The sequence below is a fragment of the Lethenteron reissneri genome, chromosome 24 (genome assembly GCF_015708825.2).
Source record: "Lethenteron reissneri isolate LAM-NWPU_2019-01 chromosome 24, ASM1570882v1, whole genome shotgun sequence".
NCBI classification, from domain to species: domain Eukaryota; kingdom Metazoa; phylum Chordata; class Hyperoartia; order Petromyzontiformes; family Petromyzontidae; genus Lethenteron; species Lethenteron reissneri.
Window position 1 is genome coordinate 12,717,247 of NC_083802.1, and position 12,533 is coordinate 12,729,779.

General features: G+C 45.6%; 1 protein-coding gene across 2 annotated transcripts in view; it reads right to left on the bottom strand.

Annotated features, from left to right (window-relative positions):
* The window catches only part of LOC133346610 (A disintegrin and metalloproteinase with thrombospondin motifs 17-like), a 91,184-nt gene that overhangs the window by 41,309 nt on the left and 37,342 nt on the right, over positions 1 to 12,533 (bottom strand). For both annotated transcript variants that reach the window (XM_061558300.1, XM_061558301.1), the window contains 3 exons: positions 10,605 to 10,648; positions 5,841 to 5,946; positions 4,854 to 5,009 (listed from right to left, as the gene is read on the bottom strand). In XM_061558300.1, coding sequence (XP_061414284.1) covers positions 4,854 to 5,009; positions 5,841 to 5,946; positions 10,605 to 10,648 — 306 coding nt within the window. The remainder of the gene's footprint in view (positions 1 to 4,853; positions 5,010 to 5,840; positions 5,947 to 10,604; positions 10,649 to 12,533) is intronic.

Here is a 12,533-nt window from a genome sequence, read left to right on the forward strand (position 1 = left end):
CCTCCTCACCCCCCGCCTCACCCCCTTTTCATACACCCCCTCCTCACCCCCCCTCCTCACCCCCCGCCTCACCCCCCCCTCCTCACCCCCCCCTCCTCACCCCCTCCTCATCCCCCCCCTCACCCCCGCCTCACCCCCCCCCACCCCATACACCCCCGCCTCACCCCCCCCACCCCATACACCCCCGCCTCACCCCCCCCCCTCCTCACCCCCTCCTCATTCCCCCCCCCCCTCACCGTCCCTCCCGACGACCGATCTGTAATAGCCGCGCCGCCGCTCACGACTGCACCCGCACAGCGCTCGCGCCACCGCAGCCCAAAGGGCCCCCACCGGCTGTCGATTCAGATCGATCTGTGTGGTTTTAATGAGGTCCCGGCGTTCAACTTACGCGCAACGAAAAGAATGTCGCCCCCACCCCAGAGGGCTTACGCCCGTGCAATTGTGCGCGTGCATTCAATTGTGAGCTCGAATTAAAATACAGATAACCATCGGAAATGATCACTTACGTTTTTCGAGTGTGATGTTATATCAATAAGCACGCATCTGTCTCTCCGCGTGAAAATTAAGTTTTTTTTTTACAAATCCCATCAGCGACACGGCCTTCTGGTTCAACGCAAGCAAACACTGGGCTAGTTTTGACATGCAAAAGTCTCATGAGCAAAAGTCAAGTTTTCTTGAACCAATGCTGAACTGCCAGATTTTCATAGGCAATGCCCTTCTCTGCTGGATACGGGTCCTAGTTTGATACAAAAATATATAATACATCACAGAAAATAATGATTATAATAATGTGCATTGTGGGGGAGATAATAAGTAACAAAATAAATATGCAAACAATACTTTTTACACATCCCATCAGCTGCAAATGTAATATTAAGTCACACATTAATTATTCTGTTCGTGAAACAACTTTGATAAAGCCTACATATGCAACACAATGTGGGTATGTAACAACAACAACAACCGCCATTCGCCACTAAGTGGCGGTGACGTCACCACGACGCTTGTGCCAGGCCATGTGCACCTTGAGGCCACGTGAAGTGTCGAACGCCCGCTGGCAGGAGGTCACGGGGCAGACCCAGCAGGTGCCACGGGTCGACTGACTGAGATGACTGAGATGACTGGCTGATGCACCACCTGTACCCCCTACTGTGCCAACTTGCTGGGTATGTAAGCATACACGTATACGTACAAATAAATGGGTATGGGTGACCCTGTGGTTATGACCACGTCATGTTTATGATTAGTAACGTGAATAAGTCATTTCTTGTGTTCAATTTATCTGTACAGAATTCTCCACATTAAAAAAACGAATAAAAGTCGGATTATGTATTGTGTATAACCTTCATCAAAGCTCATATGTGTCACCACATCCATACAACACTTTCGGTATCGATGTCAGCCGATAGTTGGACATGACTAACTGATGAGCATCATCTAGGGCAAAGCTCACCCATGGCTCATGCTGTAGACTGTTCATTACACCTCTGGAAGTTCTTGGCAGCTGAAAATATTCACTATATTTGTCAGGCTTGGAAAAATATCTGACTACTTTATAATCATCCATAACAGTTGAGGTTTTTTTTGTTTTTATAGGGGTTGGTGCAGTGGTTCGTGCACTGTTGCTATAAACATGGCAACCCGAGTTAAATTCCCAGCCATGGCTAACAATCAGTGGCGGATAAAATCTGAATTCGAGACCACCCCCGATTAGCACGGTTGACTTCGTACGGTGCGAAAGAAGTTCAACATACAGTACATACACCGCCCACCTCAGTACCACTTCATCCCCCTTCACCAAACCGTCCTCACCAGCATGGCGAAGTATGCTCTCAAACCTCGCATCACCGGCATGACAGTCAATAGACAAAGGACTGAAAATTATTTTCACAGTACATCTTGACTTAAAGCTTTCGTGACTGCAGGAATTCAAATTCTTTGGGTCTTTCGGTAAAGTCACGTAGATAGGTTCAAATTAATAAAAATTAAATAAACCAAAAACTACGACGTTTCGATCGCATCATCAGGCGGAGAGAAAAGGGGTCGTCGCTTTATTTTTATTTTTTGAACCTATCTAAGTGACTTTACAGAAAAACCCAATGAATATTATACAGCATTGCTGCTAATATGTAAGACGCTGTCCTAAAGGCGCCTGGAAATTAATTTAAAGAAAATTTCACATCACGAGTGAGCAACCCCACCCACGCTGATCTTAAAACCAGGTGTTGTGCATTCCAGCAGCAGCGCTTTGCCCCATAATTAGCGCAAGACATTTCAGACCCTTTTTTTCCACAAGGAAACAGAGGGGGGGAATTAGTATTTGAGTGACAAGTCGGTGGAAGGATTTGAACGAATAACTGTTTTTTTGCTCTGGCAGCTGTGTCCCCGGCCGGATTTGCCGTGTCGTGGATCTTTTGTCTGGGTCTACCATGAGGGCGTAATGTTGTGCTGTGTCCGCTTTGAGGATAAGCCGAGATTATCCGTCAAACATTTCTGCGGTCTGGAGGAAGAATGAAAGAGAAGCGATGAGCCCGAAAACTGTTGATTTGTCAAGCATCGCCAAAAAGCGTCACCGAAAAAGCGCGTTCAACCGGGGGATGTACTGCACGCAGGAAGCGTGTTCAGTTGTTGCCCAAGCATCAAAAAAAGACAAAGGTCCCCTGTATAGATATTAACAGGATGTTGGAGAAAGGGCTGTTAGCGAGCAGATATTAATTGGCCGTCACGACGCACAAGAGCTCTACGCGTGCCTCCCAAGTGCACTTTTTCACACACGGCACCAGGTAATTAGTTCAGACTGAGCTGACCTCGAGGAGGCTCAGTAATGGTTTCAGATGTTTTCCACTCATATTAGCCGTGGACTGGAATTGGGTTTGGAGTGCGGCGCTAGCTACTCTTTAAATGTGAAACAGTGTTGTCGAATATTTGTTCCACCGCTGAGACATTGTATCCCACTTGTCGTGTTATAATCCGGGATTATATCGTGCAAAGAAGCTTATTAGAATCCACCCCCCACCCCCCACTCCGTGTAGCGTAAACACATCGTGCCTACGTTTGTGAATCGCTATGCTCCCCCTTATCGCCTGCGCGCACACAGACAACATAAGGCGAACCAAAACACAAACAAGACTTGCTAGGCGGGATCAAGAAGGTCGCAAAAACCATACGCGATGAAAGCCTTCATTTCCTTTGCCTCTAGGCTGAAAACAAATGCCATGGCAAGTTATAGATATAACAAACGTATAAACCTTTCCTGGCAAAACATACCCCAGTATTCATAGCCTTTGAGAAAAGTGGCTTCACCAGCATGCAAAAAAAAAACCCGCCATAAAACCCACAACAAAAATATAAAACCCTGTAGGTATCATTATTAAATGTTGTCTTACGTGCAGTGTGTTCTAAATCTTATTTAGCATCTATATTTTCATTTCCATTCAAGCACGAATGTATACACACACACACGAATAGGATTTGTTTTAGTTGTGCTGGCAGATGTTATGTGTATAAAAATCGCATGACAAATCTCATTCGTTTGTTAAGCTGCCAAGCATATATTCAGAAAAAGGGTACTTTTTTTTGCAATTGTCCATCTTTATAATTGTAGGTTACTGTATTTTCAACATGCATATGAGATGAGCTACACACTCTGCACGACGTGATGCATGTTCAACTCGTTTGCAACACGACGTTCGCCCGATCATCGCAGGCGTCGGCGATTGAAATCAGAGTCGGCAGTGAGGGGCTGGAATGTCTCAGTGAGAAAAACAAGTCTCCAACAAACAAAAAAACAGAAACGGGGCATTAACAACCCGCGGCACGCTGGGACAATTTTAGGGCAATCGTTTCTGGAAATCTTCACAGGCAGCGGATTTTCTCGGAGCAACGAAATTCAACTTTTTGCGGCAATGACACTGAGTGACGGAGTCTTGTTTTGCCTGTTCAAGTGGAAATTGTTTAAAAGTGTGTTTGATGAGCAGTGGATTGGTCTTACAGAAGCAGACACAACCTTGGGTGGGTAGTCACGTGTCCACTATCAGTGACCTCATTGCAAGTTTCCATCCCTCTCGGTATCCATAATACATACGTGTTAACACGAAAGTCTACGTATTATACTGTGTGTATGTTGAGCTTCTTTGGCATCGTACGTAGCCAACCGTGCTAATCGGAGGTGCTGGGGAAGGACCAACGAAACACAAATACACTTCTACAGGAATTAGCTTTCAATCTATTACAATAATAACAAATCCCATTTACACCGTGGCTCTCATTGTGAAACCACTCCAAGGTCACCTGCCGCAGGGTTTGTCGAACCTCATTCCTCTCGACCCACTGCGTTCATCTTAGAGGGTTCTCCAATTTACCACCGTTCAAACACAAATTTAGCTGTTACATGCCGCGCACACTTTACATTTGCTGAACCCCGCATAATGTGAAGACTATTGATTAATAAAAATTCATCATATCACCATCATACGTCCTTTCCGCCAGCTCAACAGCGACAATCGAGCCGACTGAACTTGCCACTCCATTTTTCCTGAGACTGAATCAGAATTGTTCAATATTGATATTATATTTTTAGTTGTATCAAGTATCAAGGTACAGCTATCGTGCTGTGACGGTTCCACCTGAAGACGGAAGCTTGTGTTGCCTCCAAAACGTCGTGATTTTTATTTTATTTTTATTTTACTTTTATTAATTTAAATTTTTTACCTACGTGACTTTACCGAAAAAACCTAAGAATATGAATCCTTGCAGTCACGAAAGCTTCAAATCTAGAAATATTGATATTATTAACATGGCCTTAAATGTGGGTTGGGGTGGGGGTATGGGTGCCGGTGGGTCGCGGCACTGACCTGAGGAACTGCTGGAGCTCCAAGCGGCTGCAGGGCGACCAGCTGAGCTCGCTGCTGTTGCTCCCGCGCACCCACTCGCCTGCCATGATGCTGGGTCCCAGGCCGCACGCCGAGTTGCCGCCGCCGTCGCCGTCGTCGTCGTGCCCCATGCCCATGCTGGCGGGAGATCACACGGGTCAGACCCAGGTGGCCATGGGTTGACTGAGATGGGTTGACTGAGATGGGTTGACTGAGATGACTGGCCTGTGCCCCCTTACCGTACCAACTTGCTGTGTTTTAGCCGCCCGGTGCAGAGCCAAACACACGCGTGCGCGTGCACGCAAAAACACGGCGAGTGCAAAACACTCAAAAGTGTATCCTGATGCGACGTGGGTGGCGGCACCGCAAACCCCGTGGGCCGGGGCAAGGGGCAGCGACAGCGAGAGCCCGGAGTGAGTCCACGTGCAGAGCAGCACCAACGACGATAGCAGCAGCGGCAATCGCCATTCGCCACTAAGTGGCGGTGACATCACCTTGTGCCAGGCTATGTGCACATTAAGGCAAAGGCAAGTGTCGAACGCCCGCTGGCAGGAGATCACGGGTCAGACCCAGGTGGCCGTGGGTTGATTGAGATGACTGGCCTGTGCCCTCTTACCGTACCAACTTGCTGTGTTTTAGCCGCCCGGTGCGCGCACACGCAAAAACACGGCGAGTGCAAAACACTCAAAAGTGTATCCTGACGAACAGCAGAGCTCAGCTCCTTTTGCAGCTCCTCTTTGCATCGCAGACTCCCGAGAGATGGACGAAATTAACTTACCGCAAAAGCTCTCGGGCACGTCGAGCGGAATTTTAGATATTGTACCGAACAACACGCAGCGGAAACCGCGAAAACGCATCGGCACAACCGCGACAACCCACGGAGCAGTGAAGGCAGCAGGTAATTCACCCCACGCCACACAGCATCAGACTCTGAACAGGCCGGCAATGCCGCGTGATGTCGCGACTCACTTGTGCCCGAGCTCGTGCGCGATGGTGAACGCCAGGCCCAGGCCGTTCTCCTCGACGATGACGCATTTCCTCAGGTCGCTGCACATCCCGCCCAGGTAGGCGATGCCTGCGGCACATCGGGTAACCGTGGTTGGCTACGTACGGTGCGAAAGAAGTTCAACACGCGTCCAGGTGCTTGGATGCACGCACCTGGCGAGGGTTGCGACTGTCCTGCTTTTGCTAGGATCGGTCCTCCCTTTGAAGTGCCAGTCGTGGGGAATTTCTGTTTTTTGTAAATTTGTACTAAGATGGTTAATAATACACCAATTCTAGATTTGAAGCTTTCGTGACTGCACGGATTCATATTCTTAGGTTTTTTTCGGTAAAGTCACGTAGGTAAAAACATCAAAATTAATGAAAATAAAATAAAATAAAACAAAAAATCACGACGTTTCGGATGCAACACACGTCGTGATTTTTTGTTTTATTTTATTTTATTTTCATTCATTTTGATGTTTTTACCTACGTGACTTTACCGAGAAAACCTAAGAATAATAATAATACACCATTCAAGAGTACGCATTTGCATGCAGATTTCTCCCCTGCTGGAATTGTGAGATACAAAATTCTTATTGCCACGATGTGTCCCAGATTTTTTTGGTACCTCAAAGGTGGCAACGCCACACCCGACAGGTGTGACTGTCCAGCCTTATTGCCTGCAGCCGGTAAACAAGTCAGCTTCTTGTCAGTTTCACCTTCCAACTGGAACTCATGAGGCAGTTGAGAAATGTGAACATTTTCGTCCACAATTAATTACCGAATGTGCTCTTTGTGTCACGAGAAAATGATGACATTTACATCTGAAAGCTTCTGGATGATGATCCAAAGAGGTTCCTTCAATTGCATCTTAGTAGGGAATGCTGTGTAGGTACAACCCCTAGTGTAGACTAGGGGTTGTACCTACACAGCATGCCCTACTATTGATGTACTCACTGCACGACAGACGTGGCCACCCATTACACCGGTGGGAGGTGAAAAGCAGCACCCCCCCCCCCGCCTGCATTGCAACTGTGGCTATCAGAGCCAAACCATGCAACAAGTCGTCCAAAAATTCCCCAAAGCCTCACTTATTCACTGGCAGTGTCTCAGACATTTGCAACGTTGCTTCCCCTAATCGCCTTCAACTGGCTCACCATCCTCGACATCAACGCATAATATTGCAAATCACCGTGCCATAAAAACGAAGAAGATTGGATGGCAATCAAATCAGAAGTAATTTAATTATCTGAGCTGGAATCAAATGAATTGTGAAAAATAAATTGAATAATATTGGTTTTTTTTGCGTGCAGTCATTAGAGGCCTGGCTAAGATCAACGAAAAATCTCCATTTGAAAACTTAGTTTATTTCATGGGTGGTTGCCCGGATTTAAACCAAAAATCTCCTGGGTGGCAGCTCAGTGTTTTTGACACAGTATTAACTCCCGAGTCACCTAGCCACCTCTGAGAAAAATCTACCACAAGTGTTTAAAATGAAACACCGCATCATGACAGAGAGGAGAGGGGAAATATATGCTCATCATTTTATCCACTGAATACAAGTCACTGTCACCATTACAATGTACAAAAAAAAGGTTCTGCCCATTGTCAATCCAATGTGAGATGAAGGTCACCCCCCCAAAAAAAACGTCAGTCACGAAGGTTATTTTAACCAGAATCAAATCAGATAGCACTCGCGTTTGATGTTGCCCATCCATGGCTGAGACTCGAACTGAAGTAGGTGGGATTGTAGCTCAGTGCACTCATCACTATGCCACTGCTCCCCCCCCCAACACTGCCTCGACTGTCACCGGTTACTCTTTACACATTCCTGGATGAGGCTATTTGAACACCCCGACCTCACATCCTATGACTTCACTGCTCCGTCACCCTTCTTTGCACATCCCTTCAACCGTGTCAACCACACACCCCGCCGCTGACCGACGCAATGACGCAGACAATTTTTTTTTAATTTTACAACAAATCTGCCGGTGCAGCTGTAAAAAAATTCATGGACATTACTTGATAAGAAAACCCCCATTTTGGGCGATAAACGAAAAGCATTTCTTTTACACGCAACCACGCGGCTGTGGATAAACTCCGGAGGCACGCGAGTTCGTCTTCACGCAAACGCAACAAAGGAATTGGCAAAATTGAGTTTGCACGCGCACATCTCGCTGATGGAATGAAGAAGCCAGCGGCTTCCAAAGTTTTCTAAATTTTCATTTGGGCCATTCAATAGAAACAATGTCCGAGTGCATTACAGGTAGATTCTGATGGGTTTCCTTAAGAGGTTGCCACACCTTCAGTTAAGAGATGTTTCAGCGCAGACCTCCGCTGATGGCGAGCACAAGGCTGGACGTGACCGAAGCTGCCAAACACAACAAGCCGAGGAGGCGATTCCTGGCCTCGGACCTAATGAAAACACCACACTGCCAAGCAGCATTCCCCCTCCCCCTCGCTCCCCCCTCCCTCCTCTCTATAACGAGTGCAACCCTTTTCGCGAGAGCCAAGCAGTAAATGTGGGAAAACGGTTACGTCAGACTGTGGTGGGTCACATTCGTTTTGAAAAGTTTAACTTTTCCAATAACGGTTCTTACGTACAAGAATGGAGAGGCAAAATGACAACAACAACATCCACCAACAAAAAATCCACCACCACCAACAACAACATCCACCACCAACAACAAATCCACCTCTACCCATTCCTTATCCCTGTGCAACGAAAACAATACAAATGTGAGATGAACATTTGAGTTCCACAGTTGTTCCACTGAGTGCTTTCAGCTTTAGAGCTTTTGATCTCGACACCACAGCAATGCTTCTTTTATTTGTACATATTCGTATTTTCTTCTACGGAATGTTGCGTGCATCGTAAACCTATTTAAAAAACTGAAACAAACTGTAAACAATGTACGTGAGCTCAAATATGTTTTACCTCCATATTGTGAGCGTGTTTTTTATATACAATAAAATATACCGTGTCGTTTATCTCGAAAGTACAGATAGTACAATGTTAAGCTGATTTGGGATCTATAAGAATCATCCATCTCACAGACCGGAATTCAAAGACAATCCTCATTGCAGCTGGTTACAACATGCGCTCGCTTGTGCCGAGCGATTGTGCCCATCCCTTGTGAAGTGGCACGAGCCAGGATAAAGGAGTTCATTTTCGAGTCAATGTTTGGACAAATAAGTGGCTGTTTGCCAGGTGGCTTGGAAAGAATCTCTCTATCAAGAGCCAGCACACCATCCAGGCAGCGCGCTTGCACGCCAGCCAGATAGCACGCCAGCCGGCCAACCTACACACCAGCCAGCCAGCATGCCAGCACGCCAGGCAGCCAACCTACACGCCAGCACGCCAGCACGCCAGGCAGCCAACCTACACTGCCAGCCAGCACACACCGCAAGCTCACCAGCCAAATGAGTCTCCACCTCAGCAGCCCAGCCCCCCTGCATGCCCCGATTCTAAATGTTTTGGCTGCCAACTGTTGAATAACTTAAAGATGTGCAGGACCATGCTTCCTCCAGCGTACAATAACCACACTGTTGCATTCAATCCAAATGACAGATGTAAAAAAAAAACATCGTCTCATTCTTTTAACATTCATCAACCGCTAGTTGCGATAAGCTGCCTAACATCGAACATACGAATATGCGCACACACTGAATGAGATGATACAAAAATCCAAGTTTTTCTTTACGACGAAAGCTATTTAAAATCAACCATCCCAGCCAAGCACGTGGTAAATGTTCGTCGCGTAACATTCCCAACGGAACAGAAATAATGACTGGCCACCCTACGCATACCTCCAATTGTTTAAATCCTTTGGTACCTTGCCTTGCGAGGGAGACACGTCATGCACCTAAAGAACATTTCATTGTGACGCATCTCCTTTTTTCAGTCTCGATAATCGACAGGCTGGAATGTTTGTAATTGTTTGCATATGCTGGAAATAATTCAAAATTTAAATAGCAATAGTACAATTTACTAAGTAGTAACTCCCCCACCCCACAGCCCTCACCCAAAAAAATAAACCCTCCAAAAATGTGTCCACGTAACCGGCCGGAATGGCTTTCGTAAACCGCTTTACAGTTGGAAATCAGCTCGCTTAAGTGGGTGGTTTAATTTCCAGCGGGTGAGGTGAAAGAAGTTCGATTTTTTCGTGACTATTCCACCGCATGGCCATGCTAAGGTAAATCCGACGTGTGTCGAGTTGAGTTTACGTTTTAGGTGGGTAATCTCGTGAAACAAATCTACCAGGACTATCCATGGGCACACGAGGGCTGTGACTCAATGCCAAAGGTACTCGGATAAGTAACGGCGCTTTCATCATCGACGAACTGCGCACGCTTGTATTTCAGAGAGGGGGAGAAAAAAAAGTAAAGTCTTGTTTGTCCCGAAACAAAATTCCCAACATCTGCAACTGATTTTCCTTTTCAAAGTGAAACTCTAACGCATTTCATGAAAGAAAAAAAAACCCGTTATAACATGGTACAGTTCTTTAAGCTTCAGTGTTTTAACTTGATCCAATTAAGTTGGCACTGTAAAGAAAGTTACATCCTGTGACAGATCTTGAGGGGAGCGTATGGAACGTAGTTCGCTAACATGCTGCGAATTTTTTTTTGCATTCGTTGATAGTTTCCTTTGTTTTTCGATTCAAATATTTTAAAAGGTAAACGGTCACCTCCATGAGTAAAACAAGCAAGGAATAAGTGTGTGTGGGCATATATTAAAGACTGACTTACCGACAGTGTCACAAGGTTCGTCCGTGTGCACGCAGAAATCTGTCCTAGATGCAACAAAAAGAAACGCAAATTGTCAAAGATGAAAATTGGCACTTTTGTTGTTTCACGTTATTCACAAACGGTACTTATTTTAAAGTGCGGTCAATACGGCACGCTTCACATTTGGGCCACGTTCACTTTCATACTGAAACTGAACGGAGCACGTCAGCACGACCTGATTCGATTTGTGGGAACAGTAAAATTGTGATCATTGAGAGAGCACTTTTTTTTTTACTCGAGTCAAATTTTTAAATTTGAAAGCAATTTCGTTTTAAAATCACCTTTTAAAGAACAATGTACACATGTGCAGCACGCATACACACACACGATAACGGCCTATTATTTTTACACTCGTAAAATAATGATCATCATGACAAATAAGGGAAAGTTAATTGGTATGAATTGTTAACCTGGTGAAATAAGAATGTAATGCCTCTGCCGCACACAAACTGACCACTGCAGACCGTGTGTCACCATTTAACCAAGAGCAAGGGGGGAGTATCCGCAATATCAGCTTGACAATCAGTGACCACCCACCACCAGTGCAATGAAAAGGCTTTTATGAGGTAACATGCAATTGTCCCCAAGCGAAATCAGTGTTTTAGGCCATACATTGATAACTATCATTATTACAGGATGATAATTATCTTTAAACATTCATCCCAATGTTTCCGTGCCCAAAACCTCTCATTCCATAAGAGTGCACCTTGTAATTGAAAACCACTTCATGCTAGCATGTCGACCCTTATTGAAAATAAATATTTAATGCAATGACAGAATGATGCATCTCCTTGTTTTTTATAGTCGCTATTTAAAGAATATTCCTCATTGCAAACAACTAAACCGAAGATGACTTTTATTGTGTGAAACCAGAGTAATATGGGTCGTGGCCGAAAGCACTGAGGCCAAAACGAATCACATGTCCTCCCACTTTTATAACCTGTGATAAATTATAAACGACCCAGAATCTTCTGTGGATTGCTTACACAGCACCCTGTCCTACATGTCTGTACCAAGATAATATCTCTTCCTGCTTGGTCTCTCTTTTCACATCTCTGACGACAAACTCTACCTTTCAGTGTGCAGTGTTTCTTCAACTTAAATGTAGATGAAAATAAAACCCTGTGCATTCAAATGTAGTTCCCGTTTCTCCCAAATCACTCAAAACTTTAAAAGGTAATAGATATTATATCCAACATGTGCTAAATCATGTGGCAATGCCAGAGAAGTACCACTCAGTTGTAAATCTGGCCGAAACATTGTGTTCGCACGGCCTAATTGATTTTTAACGTAACAAGTTGGATAGTTCAACGATTATTAAAAAAAAAACCGTTGCACAAGTCAATTAAGCACATGTGCGGTCATTTTGCAGTTCGTTGCTGGTGTCGTGAGAGCAGGCAAGCTCCGTTCATAGCTGAAGCATTTTTTTCCGGAGGTCAGCACTCTGCGCCCATTAGAATCTGGGGAGAAAGCCCACCGCTTCAAAAGGGCAGGACACAAAAGGGCGCGTGAGGCCAACGTTGCCGGAATAAATGTGGGATTAGGCGCTCGATTCAATCACGTGCGGCTTCAGCCCACAAAGTGCTTGCAGAGGCCCAACACAACGCCGTCCGCGGATAAGTGATTGGCGACTCAACAAAAAGGGTGAAATCGAACCCAGCGAGACGTTCATTTGGCGACTCTATTAATTAATCCGTTTGTCCAGCCATTCAGTTGCCGTTGCACAGTGGAGCACGCACAACCGGACTGCAACTAATCGGGCTGAAGCCTTGGGAATCCACGTTGGGATGCGTGAGTTTCAAGTTATTTAAGCGGTCCTAAAAACTGCTGGGCATTGACAAAACACGGACTGTTTTATGTGTCTCAATGGGGCCACAGGCCAAAAGCACA